Source organism: Lacerta agilis, chromosome 3 (genome assembly GCF_009819535.1).
Source record: "Lacerta agilis isolate rLacAgi1 chromosome 3, rLacAgi1.pri, whole genome shotgun sequence".
In the NCBI taxonomy this organism is placed as follows: domain Eukaryota; kingdom Metazoa; phylum Chordata; class Lepidosauria; order Squamata; family Lacertidae; genus Lacerta; species Lacerta agilis.
The window spans coordinates 35,741,389-35,760,410 of NC_046314.1; the positions used below are offsets into that span (position 1 = coordinate 35,741,389).

Consider the following 19,022-nt stretch of genomic DNA (forward strand, 5'->3'; position numbering starts at 1 on the left):
CATGAGAATGTGACCCAGGCTAACAGTTTTTGCTGGCTACTTGCATCAGCTCACCCGTTGGATAAAGCTTTCCTACAATTCAAAGGTTTTGGCCTCTGATTTTACAGGGGTGGAATATGCATGCGTTTAAATGCGGTTGCCACTTCTGGCAGAGTTCCTATGACTCATAGCTGCATGTTGGGCTGAGAGCCTCCAATACAGTAACAGCTTTTGCATCAGGGTGTCACGGTGACAGGAGAAAAACTTGCAACCCACAGCTGCATGTACCTGCCTCCACTGTGGCACACCACCAAGGAGCATCCAAAGATGCCGATAGCTGCATCAGTTCAATACACACATCACAAAGAGCAACAGGAAGCGCTGCGATCCTGAAGCTTGAATAGAAAAGTTGCTATGTTCTTGCCCCACCCCCCGGGAAACCCTGCTTTAAAAAAACAAAACCATGAACTGATGCATGCCGCCCTCTCTGCCAGCAACAGTTTGCCGCTCGGTGAGCGAAGAAGACCTCTGCACGAGCGCGCTTTCAGCGTCGCATTTTGAATAAAAAGCCGGCAGCGAACGGCGCGCTACTTTCGAGGGAGCCACCCACCACGACTGCTGCCGGTCGGTCCTTCCCGTCCAGTTACAGGCGCGCATGCGGGAAGCGCCCCGGCCCTTGCGCAGCGGGTGGAGTCTGCCGCCTCGACGTCACAGGGCAAGATGGCGGCGCCTTTGCGTGGCGCGGAGTAGCCGGTTCGCGTTGCGCGCTCGTTCCTGCCGCCGCGCCGACCTGAAGGGGCTTCGGCGGGTCTTTCTCTCCGGTCTCGGGATGTTGTCGCTCAGGCGCGGCTGGCGCCGCTTTGCTGCTCCCTCGGACCCCGGGACGTGGCTGCGGTGCGTGAGGAGCGAGGTGACCTCTTCGGCCGCCGCAGCTGGCCCCTCCAGCACTTCCAAGTACGACGTCGTCGTGATCGGCGGTGGCCACGCCGGCACTGAAGCGGCTGCGGCGGCGGCGAGGGTGGGAGCCCGCACCCTGCTCGTCACGCACAAGGTGGACACCATAGGTAAGCAGGGAGCTGCTTACTGTGCATACACAGTGCGCCCGCCGAGGGATGCAGGTTGCCAAAGTTCCTGCCAGGGCAGGTAGCACAGTGGACCTCAGCAGGGTTCCTTCCCATCAGACCTCCCCCTAACACCTGGAAAGCGTGATGGTGGAGCTCGCAGGAGATGCAACAGCAGCAGGGCAGGGCTAGCAAGTACTGTACGTTCTCATTATCTCTCCATAATATGTTACTTACATGGAGAGAAAAACGCTGGAATAGGGTTTGTTTATCAGGAGACATGAACTTTTCCCAACACCTGACATGGCAACATCACCTTTAATCCTTTTGCTAAATGTTTATTTTATGAATGAAGCTACCAGAGAAACATAACAGCAGCAGTGCTGTTGGTTGATAAAGTATACTGTCTTTTATTATTATCTTATTTCATTTTTTTTGCACAAATGGATTAAAGCAAAAGTTCAGTTGCCTCCCATTTTTGGACATCCATATGTGATTGGATCTGTAGAACAGATTAATAAAAACAAATGCATTTTTAAAACAAAAACAAAACCCTGACATTTTGATGTATATTGCATCTAGGATTACTAGAACTAGAGAATTAGAAATAAGCAGAAGTACGTCATCTTGGTTTTCTCTTACAATTTTGGGTCTAGAGGGGTACAGTAGTGCCATGAATTCTACTCATATTGATCCAGAGCAGATTGCAATGTATAGTTAGCAGAGTAAAAACACATTGCAGGATTCCCCAAAAATAGACCAGAGGCAATTAATACAGTGATACTCAAAAAATTAGAATATTGTGGAAAAGTTCGTTTTATTTCAGGAATTCAACTTAAAAGGTGAAACTAACATATGAGATGGACTCATGACATGCAAAGTGAGAAATGTCAAGCCTTTATTTGTCATAATTGTGATGATTGTGGTGTACAGCTGATGAAAACCCCAAATTCACAATCTCAGAAAATTAGAATATTAAATGAAATCATCAAAACAAGGATTGCAAATAGAACAATAGTGGACCTCTGAAAAGTAGAAGCATGCATATGTACTCAGTACTTGGTTTGGGCCCCCTTTGCATCAATTACTGCCGCAATGCGGCGTGGCATGGATGCTATCAGGCTGTGGCACTGCTGAGGTGTTATGGAAGACCAGGATGCTTCAATAGCGGCCTTCATCTCTTCTGCATTGCTCAGTCTCATATCTCTCATCTTTCTCTTGACAATGCCCCATAGATTCTCTATGGGGTTCAGGTCAGGTGAGTTTGCTGGCCAACCAAGCACAGTAATCCCATGGGCATTGAACCAGGTTTTGGTACTTTTGGTAGTGTGGGCGGGTGCCAAGTCCTGCTGGAAAATGAAGTCAGCATCCCCTTAAAGCTCATCTGCAGAAGGAAGCATGAAATGCTCCAAAATCTCCTGGTAGATGGCTGCGTTGACCCTGGACTTAATAAAGCACAGTGGACCAACACCAGCAGATGATATGGTTCCCCAAATCAACACAGACTGTGGAACTTCACACTGGACTTCAAGCATCTGGCATTGTGTGCCTCCCCATTCTTCCTCCAGACTCTGGGTCCTTGGTTTCCAAATGAGATGCAAAAGTTGCTCTCATCAGAAAAGAGGACTTGAGACCACTGAGCAACAGACCAGTTCTTTTTTTCTGTAGCCCAGGTAAGACGCTTCTGACGTTGTTTCTTGTTCAGGAGTGGCTTGACAAGAGGAATACGACACCTGAAGCCCATCTCCAGGATCCGTCTGTGTGTGGTGGCTCTTGATGCACTAACTCCAGCCTCAGTCCACGCCTTGTGAAAGTCCCCAACACGTTTGAATGGTCCTTTCCTGACAATCCTTTCCAGGCTGCAGTCATCCCTGCTGCTTGTGCATGTTTTTCTTCCACACTTTCCCCTTCTGCATAACTTTCCATTAATGTGCTTTGATACAGCACTTTGGGAACATCCAACTTCTTCCGCAATTACCTTTTGAGGCTTTCCCTCCTTATGGAGGGTCTCGATGATGGTTTTCTGCACAGCTGTCAGGTCCCCTTGATTGTGATTCCTACTAACCCAGACTGGGAGACCATTTAAAGGCTCAGGAACCCTTTGCAGGTGTTATGGATTGAGTAGCTACTGCACCTTTTCACAATATTCTAATTTTCTGAGATTGTGAATTTGGGGTTTGTCATCACAATTATGACAAATAAAGGCTTGCCATCTCTCGCTGTGCATGTCATGAGTATCTCATATGTTAGTTTCACCTTTTAAGTTGAATTCCTGAAATAAATGAACTTTTCCACGATAATCTAATTTTTTGAGTATCCCCTTTATTTTATCTAGCAGAGCTTTACTGCTACTGAAGGCAAATGAGCATAATGGTCGTAAATCCAATGCATTCAGGAATGGCACTGTCCATAGAAAATCCAGTTGCAAAAGACTTAACTTAATCTCCAATAATTTCTAATAGGACTAAAACCTTAACACTAAGCATACTATACAGTATACCACACCAGAAGGAGAGATAGAAAGTGAAACTCAGGCTCCTTCTGGCCTATTGTTATAGTCAGCATGACCCTGAGTGAAAGAGGAACCTTCTGCCTCTTGCTAGGCAGAATAGAAACTTGCATGTCAGCTAGAAACTTTCAGCTTGCATCAGCTTGTATTACACAGAGAAGCTTCCAGAAACCTCATGAATCAATTAGAATGGGAAATATCTCTACATCAGATCAATACTTTCTTCACCAAAAAATGCACCCTGACAAGTAGCTTGCCATTCATGTCAATTTGGAGCATAGGAAATGCGGTCAGGCTAAAGCTTCACTTTATTTACAGCATCGAAAGCTGTTGCTTGCTTGTACTTAGATGCCTTTCATTTGTTATACTGTCCAGGGCAAATGTCATGTAACCCTTCCTTTGGTGGAATTGGAAAAGGACATCTGGTCAGGGAAGTGGACGCACTGGACGGGCTCTGCGCACGAATCTGCGATCAGTCGGGAGTGCATTACAAAGTGCTAAATAAATGCAAGGGACCGGCTGTCTGGGGTCTCCGAGCCCAGATTGACAGAGAGCTCTATAAAGAGAACATGCAGGTGAGAATGTGGATAGGAGGAGAAGAAGGCTTCTGAAGCAACCCTATGCATGCTTACCTATGGAACTCAGGTTTATTCAAGTATACATGTTTATGAGTGCACTGTCAGTTTGATGAAGGTAAACATGTGAATGGGTGGGTGTGTCAGATATAATAAAATAAAATGTACATTTCATTTACCGTTAATATCGGGGAAATGGCCAAAATGTTTCCTAATCAGAGCATGGAATCTTGATTGACATAGGGGGAGGGTTATCCAGTAATTTGATTTGTTTTTAAAATGCACGAGTTACCTCTCAACAAGTTCCCAAAATGATTTACAAAACATTCAAATCCAAAAGTCTTATTGGAAAAGGCAACTTTTTTCTGTTATGCTTAAATAACCTGGAATGCAAACTTTATTGGGCAGGGGGAATGACTCCTTATTCCAACAAACAAGTGTCATTGGATATACAGCAATGGAGACTCAAACATAATATTGGGAAACTTAGAAGAAAATCCCTGCAAAATGTAATCTACAACGGTATTTTACACCAGAGTTGTATTAAAAATAATGACTCATATGCTGAAATTAAGTACTGTATGTAAAATTATAGGGTAGTTCCAGAAAAACATTGACAGAAGGTGAATTTCCTGCCCCACCTTCTTCCAGAAACTGCACCAACCCCCCTGAAGTGGGGTGAATGATTTGGGTGGGACTGGAGTGGGGGGGGGGAGGCAGGTAGGGATTTCCAGCAGGTACCTCCAACTAAGGGTCTCCTGACTCTTAGGAAAGGCTTTTCAGAGGGAAACTGTGGGAAGAGAGGAAATTGAGAAAGATTTCTTCTGCCTTCCCCTTTCTGCTGCAATTTCTCTAGAACCAAGCCAATGTCCGTTTTTAAAAGAAAAGTAAAACATCCTGTCGATTCAGCATTCTCTGAATAAGCCATTCTTTGTCTCACATAACAAGCACGTGGGTGGGGCAACTTTGAAAAGTGCTGTATGAGAACGTAAATGCTTGTGCAGTTTCAGTTCTTCTCTTTTTGGTAAAATCTCATGAGGGAGGAAAAGGAGGTGCCCAGAACAGACTTCCATCCTTGAATTGGCAATGGTGGACTATATATGGCTTTTAGCCTTTTTAGTCTTCATTATTGGTGTTATTAAATATAATTCTGAAGCTGACAGTGGCTGTTTAATGCATTTATTGTTTTCAAAAACTTAATAAACTTAATAAAAAATTTTTAAAAAAATCCTTCCAGTAGCACCTTAGAGACCAACTAAGTTTGTTCTTGGTATCTGAAGAAATGTGCATGCACACGAAAGCTCATACCAAGAACAAACTTAGTTGGTCTCTAAGGTGCTACTGGAATGATTTTTTTTTTATTATATTTGTTTTGACTACGGCAGACCAACACTTGTAACTGGAATGAATAAACTTAATAATGCTAATTTAATAATTTAATAAACCAAAATATTTACTGCAACTATGGAAGACATTTCCTTCTTTTACTTCAGGCAGGAAAGGGCCTCACTCTTGAACAGGGTTGGCCTATCAAAGCTGTGGGTCTGGGGCCTTTATTTGGCCCACAACCCTATTTTCCCTCCAAACTGTTCCCACCTGCTCCACAGCTAATATAATAGGTGTGGCAGGGAATGACAGAGCTGCGAAGGAACAATCGGAAACCTTAAAGTGCACTCCTGGCTGTTCCTTAGCAAGCAAGGCTTGCAGTAAATTGGGGGAAGCTAGGAACTCAGTAGCGCAGCCGTGTTACCTGGAGGTTCTCTCCATTGCTTATGAGTCCTTAAAAGATTGTGTGTGTGTGTGTGTGTGTAAATTCCTTTAACAGGGTTTTTTTTTCCCTAGTAGAAAGAAATTCTCCAAACCCCACTTCTGACAGTTTGTGAAGCTTCTGTGGAAGATCTTCTACTGACAGACCCAGAATCGGATCATCCAGGCAAATGTTGCGTCAGTGGAGTCGTGTTGGGTCAGTATTCCGGCAAGCTGCGTCCTGAACCCATTTGTGTAGGGTCTGCTTTCCATGGCAGCAGCTCACAAAAACTATTTCCAGGTAAAAGGAGGAGGGAGACATCACCCCTGCAGAGAACTCATGTGGCACAAGAACCCAGTAGTTTTTCCTAGATGCTGCCTTGAAAAGCAGATTGGTTGGGAAATTAGCTAAGTTATTTACCAAGGGAGGGGGATAGCTTGCTTCATTTTTAAACCCATGCAATGTGAGCCAGGGAATCTAACCCATCATTATTTCCAAAGAGTAAATTTATAACTGTGATCTTAATCTAGTCCTTAATGAACTAATAACCATATTTGCAGCTGTCACTTTGAATGGCCATTTTTGAACTTGTAAAAACATCAGGGCTTGGTGTTAAAAGCTGGCAGGATACTTAGGGTGTGTGATTGTAGCTCCACCATCTCAGAATAGCTGTATGAAACTACCCTGACACAAAAAATAGGATTTCCTAGGTTACAGATAGGCCAGACTGGGCTACTGGGAATCCTGTAACGAAAACCTATGACTCAATAGGTTATCTAGCCTTTTCTAGGTCACTGTCATCCCACTGCAGAAAGTTATGCTGTTCTGGTCTATGTAGTTTAGTTAGTATGAGGCACTTAGATGTTTACAATTCAGAAAACAACAGATAGAATAAGTAGGAAGATCACGAGAGACTGGATTTTATACAGAGTGTAAGCACACATCTCTCTTATTCTTTGTAATAACATGTGTGAAGCTGAAGGATAAGCTGTCTTTAAGTGCCAGCAACATAAACTTAGGGTTTTATGTAATATCAAACTGCCAAAAAAAAAAAATCTGTCATTGAATAAGACTGCTAAACTTCAGACTTCCTTGTGTCCTGGTGGAAAATGATACTCACTCTTTCCAAAATAGATTTTATCTTAAACAATTGCATGTTTCCATCAGGAGGAGTATAGAAAGAGGATGATGTTCTTCAGTTTGTTTAACGAAAGGAGCTTTAACAACCTTTCTATGCTCCTCCCGATGGAAATATGCAGAAGGGGACATATATACCCCTGCTTTAAGTCATTTACATACTGTCTTCTCTTGTATATTATTTACTACAAAGCTCAGTGACTAAGCTCTTTAGCGATGAAACGTCAGATTACCGGAACGACGTCCAAGCACCGAACCACTAGTATATCACAAGTGGACTGTTTATTACTGCATTTGCAATTGATCAAGATACTATCTATTTCGGAAAGAGAAGAAATGAGCACTGAAACACTGATGCATTACAAGTGAGCTCTTCATTTACTGAATTTGCTATTGTTTAAGATAAAACCTATTTGGGAAAGAAGCTACTTCTAATTAGGGCAACAACAGGTATACTAAACTCCGCTCTGTTTCACTCCATGCTTCCCCCTCAGAAGACGGAAGGAGAGTGCATGCTGGGAGTGTTGTTCTGACCACGGGAACATTTCTGAGGGGCATGATCCTAATTGGATTGGAAATGCATCCTGCCGGGCGGATGGGAGACCAGCCCTCCGTCGGCCTTGCTCAGACTCTGGAGAAACTTGGATTTACCATAGGAAGGTTAAAGACTGGAACTCCACCCCGACTGGTGAAAGACTCCATTGACTTCAGTGTCCTCGAGAGGCATCCCGCTGACAGCTCTCCTGTGCCGTTCAGCTTCCTTAGTGAATCTGTGTGGATTAAGGTGCGAAGGAGTCCTGAGGGAGTAATCAGCCGTTGAAGTTTATGAGGGGGAGTCTATTGTATCTCTTTGTTAAAGTGATAGGTGGTTTTCAGCATGCAGGAGGATTTCTTGAAATGGCTGTGCCAGAAATTATCCCCGGCTACACATATAAATCATCTTTATATTCGTCTATTCCTGTTAAAAGCTGCTGAGAGTAATGTAATGAGTCGATGGAAATCCTCCCCTAAATACTGGCACATTCCAGTGACAATGTATACCGTCAAAGTTTACAAGTTTTATTCCTGAAATATCAGCCCTCGGAAGAACTGAGGGTAATTTTTAACCGTCACACACACTGCTTCACCAGCGATCTTTGTCCCTGAAATATTTGCCCTTTCATTTTTGCAGGTCACTATTTTCTTCTTCAGTGGACTTCTTATATCGGTCAAAAAGTTCAGTTTTTTTTTTTGTTATATACTGCTTTTCATTTTTAGATTTATAAATCTCAAAGCTGTTTGCAATATGCAGAAAACCATCAGAAACAGTTAGCGCATCCTCGTGGACTTACAGTTTGAGCAGCTACAGCTGCTGGAGCCAAAAACAAAAAAGAACTCAAGTGTCAGCAGTCAGGAAATTATTACTGAAATACAGTGTTAACCATTTTAGAATCATCACTGCCCTTTTAAAGGAGTCCATTCATAAATTCAGAGCAGTGGTACTGCTTACTTGAGGGCTCAAAGGTCCGAAGGATAGGTCGCTATCTAATAGGATAGCTCTAAGTTGGTGTGAAGATCTCGGTCACTGGACTTCACAAAAGACTTTCTGTGTGACCTTTGATAAATCATTAAGCCTGATCTCAAGCTTGCTTGCTTAGAAGTTAATTCTAGTGAAATTGCTTTGATTTCGTCCCAGGAGATGCATTATAGATTGGGGCCTACTCATGCTTCCATTTCTCCCAATAGTATTATGGAGAAATTAGGGGGCCTTATTCAACTAATTCGTTGCACTAGCAGAAGCCAGCACAAGGATACCTGCTAGTACAACAAGATTCCCCCCCCCCTTCCCACTACACCCTCACCAAATCTGCTCCAGAGGGTCGGGAGAACCCCCAAAACAGCATGGAGGGCAGGAAATTGTTCCATCACCACAGGAATATCTGCTTGCCTAATGGAATGATCTTCTTAGGACTTTGTTGAGTGTAACCCAATGATTGCTATAGTTTCCTGGGAAAGGTTAAGGCTGCAGTGCTTGGGTACTAGCACTTGTAATATGCTCAGGTGGTTTGATGATAATGGCTGAGTGCAGGCTGAAGTGATCTCTTTCAAGATGACTGTGAAAACATTTCGGTATGCTTCAAAGCTACCCTGATTTGCTCACTGAATGCAGGTGGTTCTGTTTTCAGCCAGAAGATCAGCTGTCATGTTACCTGACGCACACAAACCCCAAAGTGGAGAAAATCATCCATGAGAACCTTCACCTGAACAACCACGTCAGAGAGACAACAAGAGGACCCCGGTAAATCCCTGTTTATATTATTTTATGTACAGTGCTGTTGGAAGAAAACATCTGAACCCTGGTGGGAAGAAAAGGCGAGGGGATGATAGCTGCAAGGCCAATAGGCAAGAATATTGCAAATGCTAAGGGAGAAAATGTGGAAAGATGACATCAGATTTACAGCCTGTATTAATTTAAGGGAAAATGTCATGAAAATGATATACAGGTGGCACTATAGCCCAGTTAAATTATCTAAAATGTTTAAAAATCAGTCGCCCCTGTGTTGGAAATGTAAAAGTAGTTTGGGAACGTACTTCCACATGTGGTGGGAATGTGAGATAGTTAAGGAGTACTGGGGAAAGGTTCATAATGAATTAAGAAAACTTCTGAAAATCTCTATCAAGAAAAAGCCAGAAACCTTTCTCCTGGGAATACTACCTCCAGAAATTAAGACAGAAAAAAGATCATTAACAATGTATGCCCTCACAGCGGCCAGAATTCTCTTAGCGAGAAATTGGAAGGGTGAGAGTATCCCCACCATATGTGATTGGCAAGCTTTAATGACAGAATATATGCAGTTAGCGGCAATGACGGGAAGAATGAGAGGTCAATTCAAACAAAAAACACAAAAAGAATGGGAAGTTTTTATTGATTATTTAAACCAGTACAGTAACATCAAAATCTCCTGGCAATAGGAAGGTGAAATCTGCGTAGGTACTGAATATCAACATATCATTAGAAAGAAATAGAAGATTAGACTGGATGTAACAAGACCTGTGTGAGAAAAAAAGGTTAAGATAAAGAAACAAAGAGTATAAACAGAAGTCCAATTTATGTATTTGTATATTGTATTAGTGTTGTAAGTTGCAATTTTAATGTAGATTTTTTATATTCCTTTTCTTTTCTTTTTTCCCTTTCCCCTTTTGTTTCTCCCCCCCTTTTTTTCTTTCTTTCTTCCTCCCCCCCCCTTCCTTTTTCCCATCCCCTCCTAATCCCACTCTTTTTTATCCTTTTTTCGTTTGTCTTTTGACCCTCTTTTTAGGATTATTCTTTTAATACTGTTAAATTATGTACGGGTTGTATATAGAGGTGTGTGTGTTTCTTTTCTGTGTGTGTTTTGAAATTGTTATGTATTCTGTTGAGTTATGTGTATGATTTTGTTGTTTAATAAAATTAAATTAAAAAAAGAATATTGCAAATGCAGTTGCACATGTTTAGGCTTAGAGTTTGTTTAATTCAGGGGTGGGAGACATTTTGCCTTCCAGATGTTGCTCAACTACAATTCCCATCAGCTCCAGGAAGGGCATGGATGATGTGAATTGTAGTTCAGCAACACCTGGAAGGCCAAAGGTTCCCCACACCTACTTCTGTGGGTGAGGAGTACAGCAATAAGGAAACCGATCCAGTCTCTTGAAATTTAATGATTGGGCTCTTCTCCGTGTCAGCATCCTAACCTGGCTGGCTGTTGCTCCTGTTTCTAGGTACTGCCCCTCACTAGAGTCGAAAGTTCTGCGTTTTCCAAATCGCACACATCAGGTCTGGCTTGAGCCTGAGGGTCTGGATTCCAACGTCATCTACCCGCAGGGAATATCTCTGACGTTGCCATCTGAGATCCAAGAGGAGCTTGTCACCCATATTAAGGGCTTGGAAAAAGCAAAAATGGTACAGCCAGGTGAGAGGTGGGAAGGAAGTCATACTTCTCCAGTTGGATGGAGCTATATAGGCAGCATATTGTGTGGGACTGTGTGAGGATGCTGAGGTTTGGCTGCCTCATCTCAAGTGGGATGTTACGATTGCCCACCAGCACATGGCTGTGCATGTCTTCTGATCACCAAATGTGTGGTTTTGTAAGCCTTTATCTTACAGAAAGGTTTGATACGATGCAGCATGCATCCTTTCCCCCCTGCTACCTGTAACCATGTTGCTCTGTTGTAGGGTGTGGTTGCTGGAATGAATAAACCTTTTATCTCCTATATCTGTCATAATAGGCTATGGAGTGCAATATGATTTTCTAGACCCACGTCAGCTGACTGCCTCCCTTGAGTCTCGCCTCGTCCAGCGGCTCTTCTTTGCAGGGCAGATAAATGGCACAACAGGCTACGAAGAGGCTGCAGCTCAGGTGAGGAGAGCATGCAGGGAAGTGGGTCGTGACTGTGAAATGCTTTCTGCAGTATCAAACGTGATGATTTAACTAGCAGCTTGCAGTCACAGGTCTTTTGACTCTGCCTTCTTCCAACCCAGACATTCTGGACTACAACTCACATCTGCTTCAGTCTGTATGACCCTACAGGCAGGAGCTGGTGGGAATTCTGGCACCAGGTTGGGGCACATTGGAAGGCACTAGGTTGGGGAATGCCGATTTCAAGAGCACTTGTTCACAACGTGTGTCTGTATACATGTCTGAAACTTACTTTTTTATGTCCAGGGAATGAGCCCTTGTCGTAATTGGCTTGTGCCAATTTTATTCTGCTAAGACACCTTTTAGCATTCCAGTGGATAACTGGGATACATGGTGGGAAAGTCACATGTGGTATCTATGGCTTAAGCACTCTCCTTATCGTAGACACAGAGGTACTGAACAGATCAAGCAGACCAAGCTTCTGGTGTCTAGTATGTATGGTGGCTTCCTCTGTGTTCTATAATCTCTTTGCTCTCTGGCAGGGTGTGGTTGCTGGAATCAATGCCGGTCTGCGGGTCACTGGGAAACCTCCATTTATTGTCAGCCGCACGGAGGGGTACATTGGCGTTCTGATTGATGATCTCACTACTCTGGGCACCAGCGAGCCGTACCGCATGTTCACCAGCCGAGTGGAGTTTCGGATGTCTCTGCGGCCAGATAACACTGACAGCAGACTCACCTTCCGAGGTAGTCAATTCTTCCAGAAGCCTTTTTTTTTTTAAACACGCACACAATTTTCCTAATTCCTGAGCACTTTTTTGGTCTCTTTAAGGCTATAATGAAGCTGGCTGTGTGTCTCAAAAGCGGTATGAGCAAGCATCTTGGATGAAAGCTGCGTTAGAAGAAGGACTTGAATTGCTGAAATCTATTCAGTTCAGCAATGCAAAATGGGCCCAGCTCATACCAGAGATTACAGTCAGTGCCAGTCGTAGCTCTCCTTGCAGGTATGAGTCTCTCTCTTATCCCCCCCCCCCCCGCCCATGGTTTTGTTTTAGAGAAGCACAAATTCATACAGAAATATAATGCCTCACATTCACCTGCTCTCTTTATCCTTTTTAGTTGTATCTACCAGTAAAGCTTACAGGGACCCAGGTGGCGCTGTGGGTTAAACCACTGAGCCTAGGGCTTGCTGATCAGAAGGTCGGCAGTTCGAATCCCTGCCACGGGGTGAGCTCCCGTTGCTTGGTCCCAGCTCCTGCCCACCTAGCAGTTCGAAAGCACGTCAAAGTGCAAGTAGATAAATAGGGACCGCTCCAGCGGGAAGGTAAACGGCGTTTCCGTGCGCTGCCCTGGTTCGCCAGAAGCAGCTTTGTCATGCTGGCCACATGACCCGGAAGCTGTCTACGGACAAACGCCGGCTCCCTCGGCCTATAGAGCGAGATGAGCGCCGCAACCCCAGAGTCGGACACGACTGGACCTGATGGTCAGGGGTCCCTTTACCTTTACCTTTACCTTTACCAGTAAAGCTTAGTGTCTCTTGTGATGGTGTTTGTGCAGGGGACAATGTACAAAGCTGTCAAGAGTGTTTCCGTGGAAAGATGAAGCAAACTTGGTGAGATTTGTGGGATTTTATAATGGCCTGTAGAAACAAAGTTCTAGAGCTAGGGTGTATTTTCATAGTTTCAAATCCTAATGTAAAACTGTTAACCTGGTACCCCACCACTATTACCACACAAAATCAAGGAAGAATTCAAAATTTAAGCCTGTGGAAAGAAGGAAAGTGGTCCTAGAAAATCTGAGGCTTTTTGCTTTTATCTTTGAACTAAGTAAGCCCCTAAACAATATCATAATTAGTACCTCACATACCCTGTAAGCAGAGTTCAGGTTTCACAACATGATTTGTGATAGGGAGCAAGGCACTGGCTAAAATGGCCTGGGATTTGTTGCCCACATAAAACAAACACACTGGCAAACCTGTGGACTCCAGAAAACAATAATGCACAAGTAAATAGGTATAGGACTGCAGTCTTAATTAAGCCCTGAACCAGCCTCCTTAAGCCTACAGGTAATTTCCTTGCAGTTGCTAAAGCATTGTGCCTTTAAAAAAACTGATTGAGAAGAAATTCTAGGTATCCTTGAGTTAAAATGCTGTGTTTCTTCCATTACATAACCTACCTTCTCATTTAGGTAAAGGTAAAGGTCCAGTCGCGGACAACTCTGGGGTTGCGCGCTCATCTCGCTCTATAGGCCGCGTTTGTCCGCAGACAGCTTCCGGGTCATGTGGCCAGCATGACTAAGCTGCTTCTGGTGAAACCAGAGCAGTGCATGGAAACGCCGTTTACCTTCCCTTTTACCTTCTTATTTATTTCAATGTATTATACAGTGCCATTTTTTTAATGCTGTCCCCATGTTACTGTGTATAGTTTCTTTCCAAGTTCTTATCTGTGATCTTCATTGTTGGCTTGTAAGCTCCTTGAGTTGAATCAGTCATTTTTGTGTGTGTGCATTAATAATCCCTAATACAATGTGGTTAAGGATTCCTGGATAGTGATACCATATTTTGAGCAAGCCTGAGGTCTTGTAATCTTCCTTGAAATTCCATGGGAATGGGTACTAGCTTACACTTATTTTAGATCCCACCTTTCTATGACAAGAGCACTCAACGCATCTTGCACATAATTTCACAGGAATTGTTTTTGCTGTGTTTTGGTTTTTTGCTTAGTGCCCTGGACATCCTTCAGTACCAGGGGGCCAATATGGAGATTTTGTCACGAGCTGTCCCAGGGCCTCTGAAAAAGTTTGCAGAATGGAGACAACTGGCAGAAAGGCTGAAAATAGAAGGTATGGAAGAACAGCAAGCCCTCAATAAAACTGTCATCATTACCAGCCAGCATGGACAGTGATGGGAGTTGTAGTCCAGCAACATCCAGAGGACCAAAGGTTCCCCATTCCTGTCCTAACTTGACACATTTGTGCCCAGTAGATCTTGCTTCTTTGGGAACTAACTCAGAGCATAAATTCCCTCGAGTCCAAGAACATAGCTTATGGCCCTGCTTTCCTTCTCTCCAATGGTGCAGGAGTAAATCTGATATAATCTGCTGTGTTTAGGTTGCCAACCTAAGCATATTTACTAGGGAGCAAGTCCCATTCAACACAGTGGAACCAGCGTTTGAAATTTGCCAGGTGCATTTTGCACATGGCTATCGGCCACTTGCAACCAAGTGAATATGCCCAGGTGCCAGGATAGCACCCGATTTCTCTACCATCTGGAGGTGCATGCCTGGGGTGGGGATCCTTGGATCTTGACTTTTTTCACACACTAGGAACACAACCTGTACAATTCTATCCGTTATATTATCCTGTAGAATTCTATCAATTATATTTTATCTGTATAATCAGAATGAATTATATTGTTCTGTTCATTCTCTTCGTTTCCTTCACAAGCTGTTTATGAATGGCATGTGTCCGTTCAGAGGTTGGAAATAGAGGAAGTGCGTCAGGATGAGGCTCTTCAGCTGCCAGAAGATCTGGATTATTTTGCCATTGATGCATCACTATCTCAGGAAGTGCGAGAGAAACTGGACTCCCACCGTCCCCAGACGGTAAGGTGCTGGTAGAGGGAGTTTGCTGAATGCAGGAGTAGGGATCCTGTGGCTTTCCAGATGTTGCCAGGCTTCCAACTCCTACCAGTGCTAGCCATTGTGGCCAGGAATTGTAGTCCAGCAACCCAGCATTAATATGTAGGAGCTAGCTATTAAAATGTACCTTGAAAGCATCAGTCATTTCCAAAGACACTGTTGTGAAAATTGAGTAAGCAGGAGGTTCGCTAGGTTAACAGCTCTGCCTTTAGACTGAATCTTCAACTTTGTCAGCTATTAGAGACCACATGGAAAGTGCTAAAAGAATTCCCGTTCTGTTAATAAAACGTGTGGAAGAAGCAAAGGATGCATTTCACAAGATTTCACCACTGTGTTCCTGGCCTTATTTAAAATTTGGAAATTAAAAGTATCAAGGGAGATTTAGAAAAAACACTGAACTTGGTGGGGCTTTTTATTCTTTATTTTTAAAGCCCATTTCTGTGCCAATATAGAATTATGTATAATTATAATGAATAAGATTATGTATCATTAGCATAGACATGCTGATAATATGGGTAAAGTTTGCCTGCCTTTTTTATTTTATCTGCTGTTTTGTTCTATCAGAATGCTTCAGACTAGCTTGTGTCTTTTTCCAGTTTGAACACGTAAGGCAGTCTCCTCTCCCCCACTTAGAAAAAGTCATAAAATGTATTCCTTTGTGCACACCAACAAAAAACGGCTACCATTGTATGCATAGAAGGGGGTGCGGCATAATGGGTAAGAGGCATCTTGAGTCAAATGTGACCAGAACTTCCACAAACCTTTCTGCACCAACATAACTCCTCCATCTGCAATATGGGGATAGCAATACTGACAGGTTTTGTAATCATTTAAGTAATTTAAGCAGTCAAATAAATGCAAAATGGTGTTGTTTTAGACATGTGCCCAAATGCTGAACCATAGCTGTGAACATTGTATATTGAATTATATTCCATTGTCATCAGCGCTATAAGAGCTTCCACTGCCTGCCATTAAAAAACAAACTAGCAGTGCTCATTTTTAATGGTTGCTAGGAAGTTAAAACTCCCACATCCAGAACGGGAGGAGTATAAGAGGAGTTGTGTTGCACAAATGGAAATAATTGCATTGGCAGTAGGACTTTGTTGTAGTTTGCTCATCGACTTGACTCTGTTCATAAAACAAACAACTGTCTTCAGTGATATCCTGTTGATCCCGAGTGGTAAGATATGCAGGGAAAGTTTACTGTGTGTGTTTTAATCACTTCAATGAAACATACCACATGAAGGGGAGGCGGGAAGACTGTGGCGTTACAATTCTTACAGTAGACAATCTCACCTTCATTACTGTTTCTAGATTGGCGCTGTCAGTCGCATTCCTGGAGTTACACCTGCTGCTGTTCTAAATCTACTGAGGTTTGTGAAGAACCATCACAAAAGAGCAGAGCAAACAAGTGAGAGATGTAGGATTGCTAGTCCCATCCCTGATGTCAATCTGCTGGGACAAAGAAAGCTCCAAGCTACTGATATGTGAACAGTGCTTACTGAGCAAAACCCATTGAACCGTTTGTTCCTTGAGCCTGTGATAATACTGTCGTTCACATACTGTGTATGTAATTGCTATCCAATAGAGCTACCAGAGTGATGTTATCTTACAAACAAAAAGGATGGTGATCCAGTGAATGAGTTAGTCCAAAAAGCTGAAAAACTGCCAGAACACAAAGGCACCACTAGCCAGAAAAAGTGGCAATGTCAGATCAGGTGTTGAAGAAAACTTAACAAAAGACCATAGAAATCTGTTTCCTGCTTGCAATTTTTTGAGTCACTTCCTTTTCTACTGCCTTTGCTGCCACCTATAGTACTGAGCAAATCTCATTTTAGTGCATAAACATTCCTCTTAAGCAAGGGAAAGATGTTAACAGGCTTCCTTTACTTGAAAGTAGCTGAAACACTTGCAGGTAGGTTTTTATTTATGCTTATACTCAAACCCAAATATATGTTTTCAGACGTAAAACATTTGTAGATTACAATCAGGCCATTGTTCTCAATAAGGCTCTGTAGGTGTTCTATGGTGGGATTATAGAGGCTTTACCTGCTGTTTATGGAGTGGAAAACCCCAGAATAGATGGGAGCACTGAACTGATGTCTATGGTTTTTATATCCAGTCAATATAGCTGGGAATTATTTCTAGGGCAACCCAATTAGAGCCTTGCTATCTCAAGATTTAGACAGTGCAAAGTACAAGTAGAGGGGTTTGATGCTTGGGGGTGTACATATTCAAAAAGCACGTGATGCCTGGAATCAGGCCCCTGACACACCCAAGAGTTATGAGACAGCTACTTGAAATTAGTAGACACATTAACTATGCTATATACTTTAACACAAACACATCTGCACTACACAGAAAAACTATCCTACCTAGAAAAAAGAGCCGTAGAGGTAAAGTAATTCTAGACTCAATTTATTGAAGATAAAAACTAAAAGTCCAAGTGTTTGCTTACAAAATTTGGTTTTTTCATTAACCCAACATAAGTAAACTATCACATATGCATTAGAAAGCAAAACTAACCTATTGAAGTGAATTGCCAGACATGTATCAAAATGTCCACGTTGCTATACGCTGATACGTTGGGTTCAATAATAAAGGCAGTGTTTAGCTTAGCTCTAAGACACAGAATACACAGAACACCCATGGTCATTTTGCAATGGCAAAACTAGCCCTCTGCATCAAAGTGTAATGATGGCCAGTTTGAGCACTTTAGGATCAAATTTACTTTGTCTTGAGTCTCTTGCAACCTCTGTCCGAATGCCTTTTATATCTTTATCCGGTAGGAGCATGGTGCTTTAACACACATAGTAGCTGCCTAACTACAATGTACAATTAAGGATCCTTATTTCTCAAGTGTTCCTATTCCATGTAAGACCCATTTTAGGCAAAACTATAAATTACAGAGAAAGATAACTGGAGAGTAACTATCATCTGCTTAAGGCAAAACTCATGAGCATCAGTCCTTAAAAACGCCAACTCCAATTCCCATAATAAGCAACCACCCTGCTTTTTCAAGCTTGCATTTTCAACTGCTAGGGCAAAGGGGTTTTGGGACTCAAAAGGTAAAGACCCAATATACCACTTGGCATGAACACCCAGGGAATTTTCCTGCAGACCAGAGTTTGTGCCTTTAAGAGCCAAAAAACCTTAATGACATTTTGCCATTATTTTCAATACCCACGTTCATTAAAATCTTTTAAAGTTACACCTGGTGAAGTATCATTTGGTCAGACTCTATATGAACAGATTATGGGCAACGATCCAGTTAGTTGAACTTAAAAGTTCCAGTTGATTTCAATAGGCATAAAGCACATGGCACAACTTCCACACCTTTGAGTTTCATAAATGCCTTAACTTTTGCTAGAATGCCCCCCAAAATTGCTGGTAAAATTTTAAATCTGGAATGGTGGTCATAACTACCAAAAGAGAGACCCAGATATCCATTCTCTAATTCATCAGCGCTTAAGAGAATATGAAGCTTAACTACAGAAAAGCAAGGCCATTTAATTTGGATGCCACACCCCATGTCTCAAATTTACTGGAGGTGGAAAAAATAAGAACAAGTTATTTGTATAACAATGACTACTTTTAATAATAGAATTCTATCACCTTCAATGCTGTCAAGCCAACCAACCTAAGCTATTGTATAGTGTCATCTCTACCACTGTCCAGTGTTCCTCCGAAAACAGGACAACTCAAACTAAAGTTATCGGAAGCTAAAACTGCTAGAACACTTTTCTAATATCCGTTTTTGGCCCCTTAGTAGTAAGGCTCTCAATCACTCTTTTGGCACAGCACCTAGAACCTGGTTTTTGGTGTTGATCTATGCTGCGTACTGGAAGCTGGTTTTACAAAAGTAATCACAATTAATTCATGATCTATTTTTGGAAAAGGTTTTACCAATTTCATGATCTTAAATGACTAGCCTGAGGATCAAGTATCTAGCCTCTCATTTCATAGTCTACTACAAAGTTAGCAGCAAAGTACTATTGAG

General features: G+C 42.6%; 1 protein-coding gene across 1 annotated transcript; it reads left to right on the forward strand.

Annotated features, from left to right (window-relative positions):
* Positions 1–910: 910 nt before the first annotated feature.
* MTO1 (mitochondrial tRNA translation optimization 1) lies at positions 911–16,560 on the forward strand. Its single transcript, XM_033143246.1, has 12 exons — positions 911–1,043; positions 3,925–4,124; positions 5,970–6,087; positions 7,503–7,792; positions 9,174–9,286; positions 10,747–10,937; positions 11,254–11,384; positions 11,927–12,131; positions 12,217–12,388; positions 14,107–14,225; positions 14,829–14,986; positions 16,337–16,560. The coding sequence occupies exons 2-12, from the start codon at positions 3,930–3,932 to the stop codon at positions 16,511–16,513; spliced, it is 1,869 nt and encodes a 622-aa protein (XP_032999137.1). The 5' UTR covers positions 911–1,043; positions 3,925–3,929; the 3' UTR covers positions 16,514–16,560.
* The last annotated feature ends 2,462 nt before the right edge of the window (positions 16,561–19,022 follow it).